Raw genomic sequence first — 19,010 nt, forward strand, 5'->3', positions numbered from 1 at the left:
TAAACAAAATGAAACTTGATTCTATATTTGGCGTGTACCGCCATGGAGCAGATATAGACGCTTTACTATTAGCTCTATGAAGAAGGACGTGTGCCAAGCAAGCAGGTGTCCACGGCGATTGATTAATGTGCGTCTTAACAGTACGGAGAACTTTAATTTGATGGTAAAAAGGAAAATAAAGTTAGAAATAGGAATATTTCATAGCCCAAGAGTTAGGGGCTAAGGATTTTCCTTCTCCTGAGTGCATCTTCTGCTCCATGTGTGGATCTATCTATATGTTACAACAATCCTATTTTTGAGTACCAGGAAGTGGCATCAACAAGTCATTCTGTCTTGTCCTGTTAATTTAGATTGGGGGCAAGGGCAGCAAACTAAAATTTTGATGAAGGAACACCTATATCACTGACAAATGTATAATTTCCCCATTACTCTTATTTTACGAAGCACATGGACCAGAGTGCAACCATAAACTTGGCACACCTTAAAGGTATGGACTTGTAGGGGTCCTTTCCTATCGGCAACTTTATATACCAGTTTTTAGTAAGTTGACTGCTTATATATGACGATTCTCCATCAAGAACATTGATATTGACAGAATAGGGACTTTAAAAGGGGTTGTCCGGTGAAAACAAGTTATCACCTTTCCTCGAGATAGATGATACCTTACTGACTGATCATTTGAGGTCTGACCGCAGGGACTTGCACCAATCGGCAGAATGGGGAATTTTTATCTCGATGGGGCACTTTTATACCCATTATTAAATGAAGCACCTAGTCTGATAGCCAACCACCCCTCCATTCATTCCATATAGGGCTTCTAGAAAAATTTGATTGCAGCCCCTTAGGGAAAGTGATTGAGCATGTGCACTTCTGCTCCATTCTAACAGGGATAAAAATGCCCCATTCTGATGATCAGTGGTCCACCACTGATCAATAAGAAGTCATCTGTCCTGTGGATAGGTGATAATTATTTTTTCACGCAACACCCCTCTAAGTCCCACCTGGATATGCCCAACTCTAACCAGAAATGCCACCAAGCCATCTGTGACTACCCACAAATGGGTATGGTTTACTTAAACCCAGTCACTTTCTCCCTGGGATGTTTCCAAATTTGGTGATTATAAAAATGTGAACAATCACGTCAAATTCAAAACAGTTGGTAACTATGCATGAATTTCTGAAATTTTTGACCTTATTTATTTTTAGGTTTTCCTATCAGTCAGATTATTTAATGAAGACCTGCTCAGGCATGGCCATATTTCTGGTATCCATTTATTCATATGGTAGACCACAGAAGGCATGACTGGATTTGAAATGTTCTAAATTAATTGGATGATGGACATTTATATGGACATCAGTATTTAGATGGCATTTTGGTGATGGATTTTGGACAAACTTAGGGTCATTTGATTAATCAACCACTCGTGGAAGCTCATTTTAAAGAACAAACTTCCAACCGGTGATGCCCACCATTCCTAAAAATCCCTTTAGTATCCTTAGGTTCAAAGCCTGTAGACTTAGTTTCTAGGCGGTGCGTCGTACAATAAACAGGCCAAGTCTATGTTCTGCGTCTTGATATCAGCAGGTACATTTGTTTGTGATTTAAATCTGCTTACCAAGTGCCACTTGAGCCTGCCAAACCAATCTAATAAAACGACTGTGAAAGCTCAAAATTTGCAAATTGCAAAATGCAGTGCCAGAAAAATGAGCACAAGAGCATTGCTATCACTTATTCAAATTGAAAAGCCTCCAGGCTGGGATTTTCTTTTTTATTATTTATTTATTTATTTTCTTAACCTCCTTCATCTTTTTAAGTTTGTTTTTGGCTTATAGTGGAGAACTTGCAGGTGGGGAAGGCAAACATTAATATAAAATGTGGAATGTAATCGACTAATATCGCATTGTTTCCTGTTTGTTTTCCTTACAATGTTTAGTGTCTAAATAACTCACATGAAGTTGAAAGTCAATGTCACAAAAAATACATATTTTTTACAAAATTTTGCTAGTTTTATTTTTTTCTTTTCCGGAGAAATATTCAATGCATTTATTAAATTTAGGCTTATTTCATTTTTTAAGGGCACAAGATGATTTTAATTTCCTCCTATCATGAAACCTTTTCCACCACTTAGACTATTCTGCACAATGGTTTATGGTTTATCTTTCTCAACTCCACTAACACATATCTAGTGTGCACGTGTTTTCAATAGGGAAATTGAAGTAAGGGTGCTTTCACATTGCATTCAGGCATCCGTTCAATGGCTCCATTGGAGCTTTTGACTGAACCCCCAAAATAGGATTCGGGCATATGTGCCATTGACTGTAATGGTGCCAACAGAGTGAACGTGCACTCTGACGAGCATCATTTTCAGGCATATACGCAGTCTACTATGTCTGGGTGTCCTCCTCCAGTAGGTGTACATGGCCAAAAATGATGCACAACGGAGTACAAGTTAGCTGTGTCTGCACCATTATACCATTATAGTCTATGGCTCCATCGGCGCATACACCAGAATCCCATTTTGCTAAGGGTTTGAACGTATTCCTAATGGACCCACTGAATGAATAACTCAAAGCAATGTGAAAGTACCCTAAGCCACAGCATAACACTTTCGGTATCAACTTATATACCATGAGAACCAAGGATTGGGCATGATGAAATCCAACATATTTGATCCTACTTTTCCAAAACATCTGCCATCAGTGTAAAATTGGCACACTCCTTTATACATAAGATAGTCACCTGATTGTGTGAAAATTGCCAAATTTGGTTGACATTGCTCTAATTGTGGGCTATTTTACAATTTGGTCAAAAATTGGACAAAGATCGAAAACAATTGTCAACTAAAAGACCCTCAGAAATATCCCATTTCTTTATTAGTCTTGGCTCACATTCCGTAATTTTGTTAAGGTTGCAAACTCCTGTGATCTTAACACATTTTTTTAAATTAAATGTTGTCAAATAGCCTATGTCTTAAAGACGTAGGAAACGTAAAGAAAAGGGTTCAATGTGTGTACCTAATAACCAAGTGAATTTAAACAATGTGAGTGGTGCTCACCTAACGAGGTTTTTCAAACCATGCACAACACTGGAATGAATGTGCAAGCTCCCCCGGATAACTGCTGCACCAACCACAGGCTCCTACCGGTGAGAGCACAGAGCTGGATGAATGAAGGAAGGGGAAAAAAATTACTTTTTTTTCTGACGGAGCACAATGTTATCTTAGATGCCTGCAATGAGGGAAATCAGTAGCTCCCATCAATGATGGTCAATGTCAGGGGCTTTAGGAGCCAGGGCCGATTACTTCTGGAGACAACTCCATTGATATAACCTCCATGTGAAACTTTTTTTAAGTCATTGTTATAGATAAACATTTTTATGTTTTTTTTTACAGGTCATTTGTAATTCAGCAAATTCCCAGCAGCAATCTCTTCATGGTCGTGGTGGACAATGTCTGCAGCTGTAGCAACGTGCCCCCAATCACTATGGCACCTATTGAAATAAGATATATCCTTTACTATCTTTCTATCTTTCTATCTATCTATCTATCTATCTATCTATCTATCTATCTATCTATCTATCTATCTATCTATCTTAGAATGGTTGCATGTTGTCTTAGGTATACTGTATTATCAGCTGGTACATAGAATATTACATAAGCATTCTATAACTATATGGTATATAAATGACCATTAAGTTCCTAAAAAAAGCTTAAGCCTAGTCTATTACATTCAAATATGATGTGCAATTTTTTAAGGGTTTTTGACATTATATTCAACAGATGCCTACACCACAAAACCTCCATTTCCACATTTGTATGATAATTTGCAACTTTTTTCACCCATCCAAAGGTGAGGATTAGTAAGAGGGGTGTCATGAATATCAGTCTGACAAATTTTAGCTGTATGTCAAGAGTGTTAATGAGCCGGAAAAAAATTACAAAGGGATCTAGCACTAAACAGCTTCCATAATCAGTGGGTTTACGACTCCATGATCAAAACGTTTGGGCACATCTTAGTGATATGTCATCATTTTGAACCATGGAAAAATTCCATTAAATGAGACAGAATAACCAACAAGAACAAAAGAGACAAATGCCCTTAATAGTTCAGAATTCATAGGGTGGCAGCCTTTTATGCCTACCTCAAGTCGTCTACTGGGAAATTTCTCCCTTTCACTTCCTATGAGTTTTTATTGTAGGTTGATGGGTTGGATATATTTTGGACTCATCAGTAACTGTCATGCACTAGTTATTTTATGGACTCTGTATTTGCTAAACTTCTGAAGGGCGATACCATGTAGACAGTATTAGGAACAAATATTTGGGGAGCATTTTGGCAGCTCTCACTCAAAGTTTTTCCCCTTCATGGACACAATATAAAGACTCTCATATAAGTTTGCCGACATCTTTTAACAATTTTGCTCTGGTCCTGGGCTCATTCAAAGTGCTGAAATGGATTTACTAAATATTTTCCTTAACTCCACTGTACACAATGAATCCCTCAAATGTGAACGTTTAAAATCTCAGAAGATACGAAGGCGGCCAGAATCCTGCCATGGATTCCATCCAGAAGTAAGTTATGAGATTCACTCTATCTCTATACTGGGAAGTAGAGATGAGCGGATCACTTCATATATTCACAGTTCAGGTCAGCGCTCTCTTGCTATGGACAGTAGCTGCATGAATTTCCCTACCCTCCACAATTCCAGACTTGGCTTATGATTAGCTGGACTGGAGAAATATCACGCCATGCAGATGATGTCACTCCAGGCTGTCGAATCACTCGCCACACCAGGGAACCTGGAAACTCGGGAAATTCACACAGCTGCTGTCCCCGACCAAAGAGCACTAACCTGGACCATGGGCCAGGGTTGCGAGAAGTGATTAATTCATGTCTACTGGGAAGTTATGATGGAGTGACTGAAATTCAGAGGTGTAACATGGAAAACCACTTAGACTCATGGTCTTTGTAACTTTCTAGGCTGAAGGCATTCTTTAGATTGATCAGGAGAAAAAAAGTGAGGCTATCCAGTTGAAAACATTTCAACTACTACCAGCATGAAGGATCCATGAGCCATTCCATGGTTATAACCTAAGCCCCATTTTCAATAATTAATGAGCTGAAATCTCCCAGCTTTCATTGATAGATCCACAGATTAGCAGCAAATTTCAAAATGTGAAAACATAGGGTTCCTCTTTATCCAAATTTAGGTGAGGTTTGAAGTTTTATGTTCTAGCACACAAAAACCCCAAAGTAATAAAGAAAACGCAAAAAAATATGCAAAAACCACAGCACTGTCTCCAGACTGGAAAATGGACTCCACACCAGGGTGTTCTTGATGATAAAAATCTGGTTGTTTTCTTCCAAAAACTGCACCACAGGCACTCACTAAATGAAGTGAGTGGTGCTGAGCTGGAATATCAAACACAACCTATTGGCGGTGGAGGTGCCATTTTCGATAGAAATCAGCTTTCTTTTTTCAACCCCTATAATAATTATTCTTAACATTCATACAAGGGACAGAGTCTGTTCTACACAATGCTACCCGCCTATTTACTGTAGTTAAAAAGATTGTCTCAGGATAGACATTGATGGACTATCGCTTGATTTGGCCACTAATATCTGATCAATGGAGGACCAACTGTTCTGATAACTACAAACGAAGTGGCAGCGACACCTGTAAAGATCAAATCTGTATTCCCTGTCCTTTCCGGGTGGCCATATGCTTGGCCATTGACTGTAGAAGGCTGATCCATGTGGTTTTAGAAGAAGGCGGAGCAATTTCCAAGCACCACTGCATATTTATTATAGTCATCAGATAGGGTCTTTAAAAGGGTTGTCTAGTTTTTAGCTACAGGTATGCAGTCACTCTATGTGAATCCTTACATTGTGAATCCTAACATTGCACGCACTGTCACTTTGAGGATTCTCTGGTGTTGGGAGCGATTTACATACATGCGATCATGTGCCGACTAGATTTGTGTAGCCTCGCTCAATGTAAGTGTATTGAGGAAGACCGGTCACGCCTAGTCAAAATGTGTCCGGAAGTATGCAAATCGCATACTTGTTGTCACATGACCGCCGCTCCGACATTGGAGAATCCTGACATTGTACATATGATGTGAGGATTGCCAAGTCTGCAGTCACATAGAGTGACTTCAGACTTTTAGCCTAAGGCAGGACAACCCTTTAAGTGATATACACCAATTTTTATCCGAAGACGACCACTTTAGTTAACTCCTTCCATACCAGCCAATTATTTTACAATAAGCTTTGTATTTTTATATTTAGCTACAGTATGTCTCTATTCTTTATATATAGTATATGTATCATTTTATCCATTAATCAAACAATACCATTTTTTTTTGTTCACTTTTTTCTTTTTATTAGGAAAATGCCAGAGAATGTGGTGGAGCTTTTGGCATCTCTTCCAAGCCCATAACAATGCTGCTATCTCTTCTAATGGTCTACATCTCCAGGTGACATTGACTGCATTGACTTCATGGCATGCTACACACCTGGATAAACTGTGAACTGAGATGATTGGTGCAATATAGAAAGAGACGAAATGTAGTCTAAACATCAGCATTTCATGACTTTAAACTGTCGGAGAGGAGTTAAAAAAAAAAAACTCGCCGATAATCCAAACAAGAATATTCTTCTAGTCCGCAATTCATTCAGCCGCGAAAGCCTCATTAAATTATCACACCTCATTACAGCCGGACAGCAGACACTGGTGACCCTCATTTTCAGCTTTGCCACATCGAGATAATTTAAAATGGTGTACTTTTTAAATAAAGTATATTAAAATCATGATTCAAACGCCTGGAAGTTTTTGTTAATAATTCGTCAGTAACAGTTTCTCTGACCTTTGGTCCGAACATGAAGCTCAGCAGTGCATTAAAGGACAACTCCACCTTGGGTTATGTTATCATCTGACCACATTTGTTTCTTTTTCTTGACCTTGGCTAAAGTAGCGTAAACTGTGGATTGATAAAATTGTATGTGTACTAGAGATTTGTAGACATAGAACGAAACAATAAACAGCCGTCTACGAGATAATATAAACTAATAATGCTGTTTTCCATTAAAAAAAAAGTCAGGTCAAGCAGCAATGTTCTGTGGTTACAGCCGCCAATAGATTTCCTTATGTGATAACTTAACCCCCCTAATACCGCATGTGTTTTGGACCTTAATGACCAAAAAATTTTTTTTTATATTATTGTTGCATTTCAAGAGCCATAACCTTTTTTTTATTTTTCCATTGAAATAATTGTTCTTTGGCTTGTTTTTGTGAGACTAGTTGTGTTCTTCAATGACCCTATTTTGACATAGATGTAACTTATAAACTTTTCATTAACTCATTATTTACTTATATAGTGCCATTAATTCCACAGCACTTTACAGACATCATCATCACTGTCCCCATTGGAGCTCACAATCTAGATTCTCTATCAGTATGTTTTTGGAATGTGGGAGGAAACCGGAGAACCTGGGGGAAACCCACACAAACACGGGGAGAACATACAAACTCCTTGCAGATGTTGTCCTTGGTGGGATTTGAACCCAGGACCCCAGCGCTGCAAGACTGCAGTGCTAACCACTGAGTCACCATGCTTCCCTTTCTGAGGAATTAAAGACACAGCAATTAGTCCATTTTTTTCTGTTTAATGTAAGGATTGGAAAAAAATGAAAATTAAAATTTCCTGGCTTTCCTGAATTTTTTTCAAAAAATTAATGAAAAAAAACTGAAAATACTCAAATTGCACTGAAAAGATATGTATGACACTCTGAAGACTGTATTCTACCCTTTTCAAGCTCTTTAATGCAAATACAGAATTAGTAATATGAAGGTAAGCTCAACATATAAAGCTATGGGTAAACGGATAGTAACTGCTGTGCTTTTACACACTATCTGTACTGTTTATTCAGTGTTTTATGGCTTTCTCACCCTATCAAAGCTTTCTATTCCGATTCCCCCCAGAATGGCCTATGCATTCCCTTCATCTGCTTTTATACAGGCTGTAATAGTCTCTCATGATTAACTGTGCTATGCCATGTGATGTCACAACTGAAATGCATTATGGGAAAGCCCGCCTGTCCATATCTGATGTCATGTGGGTCTTCTCTGGCTGATGAATTTTTCAGCAATTTGTTAAATTGCTATTTTAGACAATTCGCTTGAAGCAAATTGAAAATTGTTCGAATTCCTAAACTTCTGCACCAATTCGATTTCCATCTAATCTATTGGCATATTATTACAACTTAACTTTTATTCTATTAGTTGATGCGAATGTGACAATTTAACAAATAAGTAAACATTTTTTTTTTTACATTTTAGTACCTTTGTGCAATTAACATGTTTTATGGAAAAAAAAAAGATTTTTGGTTTGCAGAATTCAAAGGCATTACATTTTATATATATCTTTTGTCTACATAGCTGTGTGACAACTTTTTTTGTGTTGGTTAAGGTATATATTAAAACTATTTTGGGGTACATAAAATTTATCGATTTAGTTCCCTAATCTTTTTTGGGGGCATGCAAAAAAAACAGCAGTTCCGCCATTGCATTTTTGCATTTTTCAGGATTTTTTTTTTTACATTTACTATGCCATAAAAATTAATAGTTACCTGTATTGAACAGATTGTTATTATTGCAGCAGTACCAAAAATTTTTTTTTTACTGTAATTTTTTTCTTGGGTAACAGGACTTTTTATTGAAAAAAAAACTTTATCAAACTTAATTTTTTTGTTCTGCCTAAGGACCAAAAAAATTTGATCGCTTCTGTAATTCTCTGAAATACATTGTATTTCAAAGCATTAATGCTTGTCAATTTTACAGATGTTTACAGAACACCTGGGGCCATTTTTTTGTCAGGTCCCATTATGACACAGTTTATCATCACCTTAATGCGATTATGTTGCATGGGGCTGATTTATGGGATGACAGACGGAGCCCCCTTCACTTTATATTCTGCAGTAAGGGCAGAGTCACACAGTTGTATAAATTGGAACGAGATCGGAGCGCAGTGCATGGACTGGCCAGTGGCTCTCCTGCCCCGAGTGTGGCAGCTTCATAGGAATACATGTAGCTGTCATGCTTGGGTAGGTAGAGCCACCGGACAGTCCATGCACTGCGCTCCGATCTCGTTCCGATTTATACAGCTGTGTGACTCTGCCCTAAAGTGGCTAAATGAAAAAGCCAAGTATGACTCTTGTCTATTTCCAGCAGTCTGATAAACAATGAATGAATTAGACGGTTCTGGAGCCCCATTCCCAGGTTTGGGGAATGCTGGTAGTTTCAGCGACAGACCACCATTGAGCAGCAAATTAGCTATATAAATATATATATACACAAGTGGTCAAAATTGTTGGTACCCCTCGTTTAATGAAAGAAAAACCCACAATGGTCACAGAAATAATTTGAATCTGACAAAAGTAATAATAAATTAAAAATCTATGAATATTAACAAATGAAAGTCAGACATTGCTTTTCAACCCTGCTTCCACAGAATTAAAAGAAAAATTAAACTCATGAAATAGGCCTGGACAGAAATGATGGTACCGCTGAAAATAATGTGACAAAAGGGACATGTTAAATCAAGTTGTGTCCACTAATTAGCATCACAGGTGTCTACAATCTTGTAATCAGTCAGTTGGCCTGTATATAGGACTACAGATACTCACTGTGCTGTTTGGTGATATGGTGTGTACCACACTCAACATGGACCAGAGGAATCAAAGGAAAGAGTTGTCTCAGGAGATTAGAAACAAAATTCTAGACAAGCATGTTAAAGGTAAAGGTTATAAGACCATCTCCAAGCAGCTTGATGTTCCTGTGACTACAGTTGCACATATTATTCAGAAATTTAAGATCCATGGGACTGCAGCCAACCTCTCTGGACATGGCTGCAGGAGGAAAATTAATGACAAATCAAAGAGACGGATAATACGAATGGTAACAAAAGAGCCCAAGATAACTTCTAAAGAGATTAAAGGTGAAATTCAAGCTCAAGGAACATTAGAGTCAGATCACACCATCCGTTGTTGTTTGATCCAAAGTGGACTTCATGGGAGACGACCAAGGAGAACACCATTGTTGAAAAAAAAGTCATAAAAAAGCCAGACTGGAATTTGCCAAACTACATGTTGACAAGCCACAAAGCTTCTGGGAGAATGTCCTTTGGACAGATGAGACAAAAATGGAAGTTTTTGGCAAGGCACATAAGCTCTATGTTCACAGATGGATAAATGAAGCATATCAAGAAAAGAAAACACTGTCCCTACTGTGAAACATGGAGGAGGCTCTGTTATGTTCTGGGGCTGCTCTGCTGTATCTGGCACAGGGTGTCTTGAATCTGTGCAGGGTACAATGAAATCTCAAGACTATCAAGGGATTCTAGAGAGAAATGTGCTGCCCAGTGTCAGAAAGCTAGTTCTCAGTCGCAGGTCATGGGTCTTGCAACAGGATAATGACCCAAAACACACAGCTAAAAACACCCAAGAATGGCTAAGAGGAAAATATTGGACTATTCTGAAGTGGCCTTCTATGAGCCCTGACCTAAATCCTATTGAGCATCTTTGGAAAGAGCTGAAACATGCCGTCTGGATAAGGCAACCTTCAAACACGAGACAACTGGAGCAGTTTGCTCATGAGGAGTGGGCCAAAATACCTGTCGAGAGGTGCAGAAGTCTCATTGACAGCTACAGGAAGCATTTGATTGCAGTGATTGCCTCAAGAGGTTGTTCAACAAAGTATTAAGTTAAGAGTACCATCATTTCTGTCCAGGCCTATTTCATGAGTTTCATTTTTTTTTAAATTCTGTGGAATCAGGGTTGAAAAGCAATGTCTGACTTTCATTTGTTCATTTTCAAAGATTTTTAATTTATTATTACTTTTGTCAGATTCAAGTTATTTCTGTGACCATTGTGGGTTTTTCTTTCATTAAACAAGGGATATCAACAATTTTGACCACGTGTGTATATATAGTATATATCTGGATATATCCTACTTGGGAAAACCTCTTTAAATAGTATGGCAATTTGTATTCTTTATGCCCCCTTGAAGAAGCTGCTGACCCTAGCTAGCTATGGCTATACCCATTTCATCAGCCTTTTAGTAAAGGACAGGTTATAGGACTAATGTGTTTTCAGAGATGATCAAATACTACATTTACTGTTTTTACTTTTAGAATTTTTCTTTTCACAATTTACATCTATTTCATGCACATATTCTCTATATGTACCCCAAGTGCCACTCAATATATACCAGCATGCATGGCACTCTTAGGCCTCATTCACATGATCAATTTTTGTGAATCTCACATATAACACCTCTGATAGTCTATAGGGCCCTTCACATGTCCATGATTTTTGGATTTTGGAGACTTGTCCGATTTTGATCAAATCGGCAATACAAGTCTATGGGTAAGGCTACGGCCCCACTACCAGTATTTGGTCAGTATTTTACATCAGTATTAGTGATGAGCGAGCATGCTCGCCACTGCTTGGTACTCGCCCCAGCCGTCTGCTTAACCTCCGCTAGATACTAAAATTACGGGGTGCCCCACGCCAATTTTTTTTTCAATAAATCCTTTATTTTAACACTAAATGACAAGTACAGTAACCAACACTGTCACTGTACTTATTATATATGTGGCTGACATGTTTCTATCTATCTAATCTATGTGTGATACTCTATTCTTTCTGTTCTAAATTGTCGGGTACCGGTGTATGCCGCTGCTGAATTGCCGCCTTTTTTAAAGAGAAGGGTGCATGAAAATCGGAGGGCACTAGTGTGTTCCAAGTGCCCTGCTATGTTTTTCATGCACCCTCCTATATACCCTGCCTGCCTGTCTGCCTATATATTCTGCCTGCCTGACGTTTAATTGAGCACCTTTCCCATCTATTTGGGCAATTTTTGACCTTCTGCAGACCGCCGGGGGGGACCGCCAGAAAAATGCTCGAGTTTCCCATAGACTTACATTGGGCTTGGTGCTCGGGTCGAGCACCCGAGTATTCCAATATGCTCGACCCGAGCTTCGAGCACCCGAGCATTTTAGTGCTCGCTCATCACTAATCAGTATTTGTAATTCTGCATTTTTGACCACTCCCTTTTTGACTTACAAATACTGATGTGAAATACTGACCGAATACTGATAGTCTGACCGTAGCCTAAGTGAAAAAATCAGACAGCACACAGATGACATCCGACATCCGAGTGCGTTCCAATTTTCACGGACTGTCAGAAAGAAGAAGGTGGAGAATTTTTTTTTTTATCTCCACTTACGAGAAAAACTGATGACACTAGGACCACACTCTGATCAAAGTCTGATCAAAGTAATCCGCCAGTTTCTCTTGTATGTGAGATAAACTGACGTCTGAATGAGGCCTTATGCTGTAGAGAAGATCCTACAATCAAGCAGAACACAATAGAGTTCCCGTTGCATTCCCTGGAGTCATTTAAGGTCCCAATCAGCCATAGATGATTATACACAAGTCATACTTGGAGAGCAGCCTGATTGTAACCTTAAATACTGCCTTTAGTTAATTGTGCTTAGCACAGGAGAATACTGGAGGTTGTCATGTTAACCTTCTTAGCAATCTGTATCACTTCTCATTCACACTGACAGGAGGTCTGGTGGGAAGGGAAGATAAAAAGGTTATGTAAAAGTGTTGATAAAAAATGGGGAATCAACTGAACCGTCCATATTCCTGCTCTTTGCAAATGTGGAAAAGTTACAGGATGTTATCAGTATAATGTGGAGATCTCATTTTTTATGTATCATTTATTTCTTAATGTTTAAATTCTGATGAGCTTTTAGTTGGATAGTTCGGTTTTCCTCTTTCTAGTATTTTATATTTGGTATTTTATTATTTTATCATTTTGCTAGAAGATTGTTATTATTATTTAACACCCTTAAACTCAATATGAAGCCATGGCGGCCTGATAGATGAACGATCTGTAGGAAGATCTATCTTGTGCAAGCCTAGATAGGTCCACCAGGGTCTTCTCCGCCATTATCTTGATAGTATCAAACCATCAGGTTGCTGGTCTTCCTCTTCACCTTGTTCCTTCTATTCTTCCAACCATGATGTCCTTTTCCAGTGATTGATAGAAGAAGGGAACGTTTATTTATTGTGTTCTGGGATAAGTCACTGCAGAGATGAGATAAGGAGGTGTTCATACCATGTTTGTGCACATTCACCGGAACCACCATGAAATGTTCCTCCTAACATAGATGATGATTATATCCATAGCCTACAACGGGTACATTCAATAAGATCAACATCCGCGACAGCAGATCATCCTGTGTAAAGACCAGTGCTGCCGAGAACAATGGCAGCCTACATGCTCCGCCCAAATTATCACAGATCATTAAGTGCACATCTGAAGGTTAGTCGACCTGTCGAAACAGGCTATTAAGTGAGCACTAGTCAACAAACATGTTGTCGCTTAACGCTATGCATAGGGTATGTTCACATTATGTGCGTTTTAAGCTTTTTGTTTTGCATTTTTCATGCAATCGATAAAAAGGGTAAAAAAACATACTGCAGCTCAAAAGACACAAGAAAAAAAATTGACTTAAATTGCCCGAGTGCGATCTAAATATTGGATGCCAATCAAGCATGCTACGATTTTTTCTCGGACATGTGCACGGCCCCTTAGACTAACATTGGTCTGATTGCTATGCGATGTTTTGTTGGATCGAACTCGGAACGAAAATACAGTCGTTTGCACGAGCCCTTAAGCAGGATTATACATTGGGTTCATCTTTAGATACGTTTGTCTAACTTTACCCACTTGTTCATTTCAGACCAATTTATTTATTCCAAAATTGTATCTCGTTTTAAAACACGCTTCCTTTCCAGCTAAGCCAAACCTCTCTTCAAAGACCTATTCTTTGGCAAAATGGCACAAACATTTTTAAAATACATATTAAATTCGTCTAGAACTAAAAGTGACAATTTTCACCAAAATTTACCAAAATGTGCTCATTTTTAGCTAAGTTTAAGGTGGACTCAAAATTATAAATCTACCCCAGTGTTTTAAACACATATTAAATAGGTCCAAATTTTGATGCAATATTATGAGCTAAAAGGCACCAAAGTTTGGCACATCTCAAGGTAAGGTCTAATTGTAATTACATTAGTATTTCTGCCCCAGTATGTTTTTTTTTATGGAAGTCAATAGATGACGTATGTTGATTTATTTGCATATTGTAGTTATACATTTGATATATACTTACAAAATGAAAACCACAAATGAGGCATGATAATTATAGAAAATTTAAACTGTTATGATTCAAATTTCCTGCCAAAATTTGAATTCTGAAAATTTGCTTGAAAATTCAATTCACATTGAATGTATTTTGATGCAAATTACATGTGCATTACTATTTATTTATTTTACTCGCTTATATGGTAATTTCACAGCGCTTCACAGATATCATCATTGCTGTCCCCATTGGGGCTCACAATCTAAACTCCCTATCAGTATGTCTTTCGAGTGTGGGAGGAAACCGGAGAACCCGGAGAAAACCCACACAAACACAGGGAGAACATACAAACTCCGTGCAGGTGTTGTCCTAGGTGGGATTATAATCCAAGACCCAAGTGCTAGGGAGCTACAGTGCCAACCATTAAGCTCTAAAGTTTCTCCAGATTCCAAAGCTAAATAAACACTGGTAAAAAAATGTTTAAAAATTATACTTACTCAGGCCTCACCTGTAACACTGTGCTGCCCTGCCATGGTCTGGTGGTCTTCTTCAGTCTGGTGCGGCCTCTTCTTCTATCTGGTGGGGTGTCTTCCTCCAGATCCTGGCATCTTTGGTGCTGACTAGGCCCCACATCTTCATGATTTTGTGAAACACATCATGAGGTACTTAATTATATGAGGCTTACTAACCCTGAAGCAACGTCATGACGTGCGTTGCGGTACCATGTCAGTTGGTATGTTAAATTATTGATCCATCAGGATTTTTCTGGCTGCCATTAATCTCTCATTTCTATTTCATTGACAAAATCAGCCCTTCTACATATATATAACTTATCTAAATGATCTGAAAGATTAGAAAAAAAGTTTCTGCTTCAAATAACCCCCATTCCCCATTCAAGCAATGATTAATGATGGTAATGATAACCTTACTCAGAACATTACCTAAGTTTTGCAATTCAAAAATGATCTCATAAGGGAAAAATAACATCCAGGTCTCCATCTCAGTGGAAGGACTGAGTAGCAATATTATTCTGTTTTTAACCATTCTATCCCTGATACAACTCAGAAAAAAAGTTGCTACCACCAATGTATAATTACAAATTTTATGACTGCCACCTGCGTCTATTTCATTTTAAGGGGTTGTTTGATTCAGAAAATCCAAGAGATGGAAAATCTTCAGGATGTTGATATGTTCACCAGAGAAGAGAGGGCTACAAATTGTATTTTGCTCTGGCAAACACATTATATGGAAAGACTATTGATTTTAATAGAATCTGTGTAATGCTCAATTTCCCCTGTAGGGCTGGTGTGAGGAATGAAAAAAAAGCTTATTGAAGGCTCTTGATGGCAGGACCCAACAATAGGACCGTTTGTTATCAGCAGATTCTATCAAAAAGGGATTATCTAAAAGAACAACTCTTTAAAAAAAATGTCAGAGCAAGTTAGGGATGCTTCATTCACATCTCTGCACTGGAAAAGAAGATAAAATAATCATGATCTCTCTAGAGGCCCTTTTTTTCTAATGTAAGACCTTCACTTTTGAACTAGTTTTGATATATTTCCCCCATAGCCAAGGATTTCAGATTATAATTAGTGTTGAGCCAGCCCCATAGTGTTCGAGTTCGGTTCGGTTCGTCGAACACCCGTATGTTCGCCGAACTGTTCTTCGAACTGTTCGTCGAACACCTTCGAACACAGTTAAAACCAATGGCAGGCAAACAAAAACACATAGGAACACATAGAAAACACATAGAAAACACTTCAAAGGTGTCCAAAAGCTGACAAACTGCTCAGAAGACACAACTACCACATGGAAAAGTGACAAGTACATATAGTCATGCGAAAAGAAAAGAGGTGGAGGAGTAAAAGGAGGGGGAGACACAGATATAGCCATGTCATGCCCTTCTAAAACCAAAAAAGTGCGAAGCCGACACGGCCAGTCCGTTCCTGCTTGTGCGACCTCCGTGTGGCCAGGTTTGTGCCAGGGCTGCGGTGGACCCTGACGGCCAGCCCCCCTCTCCCAATACTGGTGCCTGTCTGCTGGTGGGTCGAGCGAGCCCCCCTGCGGTGGAGGCAGGTGTAAGCTTTTTCATTTAAATTGTCTCTCTAATTTGAATGAGTACACTTTAAATAATTTTACAAGGATCTATTGGAGGGCAAGTCTGATGCCAGCAGCCGCGGGAATTCCAGTTCCAGTAGCATCCACTAAAACTGCTGCAGTTGAAAAGCTTTTATAAGGATCGAGCTTGGCGGTCCACCGCAAGGCGTCCTACCGCCAGTCCCAGCCCCTGTGCCTTGGGGTGCCTCCCGATGCTCTTCACTGAGTGTCCCGGGGGCCCGAAGCATTTCCTTTGAAAAAATTAAGTGTCCAAACTACAGGTGGTTTAACTTGCTTAACAGCTGGGATAATCCGCTGACTAGCAGACACTGCTACTAGGCACAAAGTATTTCCTAGGCTAGATGCAGTTAAAAATTTGTAATTAGATACTCTCGTTGGATGCTGAGAAAGCATTCCATAGAGTCTCCTGGCACGCCATATATTATTCTCTTAAAAAGCTTGGGGTAGGGGTCTAGGGGACCCTTTTATAGCCAAAATCACGGCCCTGTATCGCAATGCGTCACCTACGCTGAAGATAAATGGAACATTTTCATCACCTTTCATAATCACCAATGGGACAAGGCAGGGATGTCCTCTGTCTCCTCTCTTATACATCCCAGTGACGGAGCACATGCTCTCATCAATTCGCCATAACCCCAATATTAGGTGGATTGAGGTGGGAGGCACCGAGTACAAGTGCTCTGCATTTGCTGATGATGTCCTAGTATATATCACTCAATCACATATATCCATCCCTGCTGTTATGGCTGAAATAGATCAATTTGTTACATGGTCAAATTTTAAAATCAATGCAGCGAAGTCTGAGGCCCTCGATGTCTCCCTCCCCAAAACCATACAGGATTCCATCCAGTCCAACTTTCCCTTTGCCTGGCCCTCACAAGGTATCAAATACTTAGGAATTCGTATTCATAAAGACCTCTCCCGTCTATGTTATCTTAATTTTGGGCCCTTTATTGAACAATTCCGTACAGACCACGGTTGGCAAGTTAGAACTGTAAGATTCACTACGTGAACCACTGGTGTTTTGTGGAAAAGCACATGTACACTGTGTTCCAAATTATTATGCAAAAAATGTTTAGGAGTGATAAGGGAAGAATTTTTTTGCTTGTCAGTTAAACTCATTGATGGTGATGTGTGTCAGGGCTCTTTATATCACTGTAAGCAATTGCAGACACCTGTGCTAATTAGTTTGGCAGGTGTGTCCAATGAAAGGCAAGACTACTTAAGAAGGCTGTCCCACATTATTAAGCAGCCTACATTTTCTGCCAAAATGGGAAAGAAAAAGGATGTGTCGGCTGCTGAGAAGCAACAAATTGTGCAGTGTTTAGGTCAAGGCATGACTACAATCAACATTGCCAAGACACTTCATCCTGATCATCGCACAATCAAGAAGTATGTAGCTGATTCACAGTACACACGTGTGCGTGCTGATAAGGGAAAATTGAGGACTCTTTCCTACAGGCAATTACGTCAGGTTAAAAGAGCAGCGGCAAAAAAGCCTTGTCATAGCAGCAGACAAGTTTTTGAAGCTGCTGGTGCCTCCAACGTCCCCCGAACAACAAGATGCAGGGTCCTTCAGAGGTTTGCAGCTGTGCGTAAGCCATCCTGTTGACCTCCTCTATCCACTGTACACAAGCAGAAACGGCTCCAGTGGGCCAAACAATACATGAAGACTGACTTCAAAACTGTTTTGTTCACCGATGAGTGCCGTGCAACGCTCGATGGTCCAGATGGGTGGAGTGGAGGATGGCTGGTTGATGGACACCCCATGCAAACACGGCTACGGCGCCAACAAGGAGGAGGTGGAGTAATGTTTTGGGCTGGAATCAGGGGGAGAGAGATTGTTGGCCCCTTTAGGATCCCTGAAGGGGTAAAGATGAACTCCATAATGTATGTGGAGTTTCTCAAACAGCACTTCCTGCCATGGTTCAAGAAGAAGAACCGTGTATTCCGCAGCATGATCATTTTCATGCAAGATAATGCACCATCTCATGCTGCACATAACACATCTGCATCTCTGGCTGATATGGGCATAAAAGGGGACAAACTTATGGTGTGACCCCCATGCTCCCCTGACCTCAAACCCATTGAGAACCTCTGGAGCATCATCAAAAGGAGTGTCTATGATGGCGGGAGGCAGTTCACATCTAAGCAACAGCTCTGGGAGGGTATTCTGTCCTCATGCAAAACAATTGAACCAGAAACCATCCAAAACCTGACAAATTCAATGGACGAGAGAGTTCAGAAGCTCCTTTCGAACAAGGGGTCCTATGTGCAAATGTAACATCACCTAGAATAAAGTTTTGAGTTGAAAACTGTTTGATTTCTGTTTCTAATAACCTGCTAATGCTTATAATTTCAAAAATGACCTATTTTTTGTTCTTTATTAAAATGAAAAGGTTGATCGAAGAGTGTGGGGGATCTAAGAGTGTGGCAACCCAGTAGTCAGGATTATTTCAAATTCTGACAATCTGAGGGTCATATTGCAGATAGTGCAGCAAGAAGACACTCATGTGTCTTGCGCATCTAGGAGCCCCAAAATTATTTTCCGGGCTAGATGAAGCTAAAAATTATTATTAATTTGAAAGCTGGTGGAGCTTAGTATAGATGGCCTAATAGAATCAGTACTGCACACTGCTACAAGGCTCAAATTATTTTCCAGCCAAGATACAG

At 39.4% G+C, this 19,010-nt stretch overlaps 1 protein-coding gene across 3 annotated transcripts in view; it reads left to right on the forward strand.

Moving 5' to 3' along the window:
- Positions 1-6,785, forward strand: part of CACNA2D3 (calcium voltage-gated channel auxiliary subunit alpha2delta 3) — a 1,591,404-nt gene extending 1,584,619 nt beyond the window's left edge. For all 3 annotated transcript variants that reach the window (XM_073644583.1, XM_073644584.1, XM_073644585.1), the window contains 3 exons: positions 3,393-3,505; positions 4,489-4,571; positions 6,391-6,785. In XM_073644583.1, coding sequence (XP_073500684.1) covers positions 3,393-3,505; positions 4,489-4,571; positions 6,391-6,483 — 289 coding nt within the window. In that variant the 3' untranslated portion in view covers positions 6,484-6,785. The remainder of the gene's footprint in view (positions 1-3,392; positions 3,506-4,488; positions 4,572-6,390) is intronic.
- The last annotated feature ends 12,225 nt before the right edge of the window (positions 6,786-19,010 follow it).

The sequence above is a fragment of the Phyllobates terribilis genome, unplaced genomic scaffold, assembly GCF_046119375.1.
Source record: "Phyllobates terribilis strain yellow unplaced genomic scaffold, ASM4611937v1 Scaffold_8__6_contigs__length_399053987, whole genome shotgun sequence".
Classification (NCBI taxonomy): domain Eukaryota; kingdom Metazoa; phylum Chordata; class Amphibia; order Anura; family Dendrobatidae; genus Phyllobates; species Phyllobates terribilis.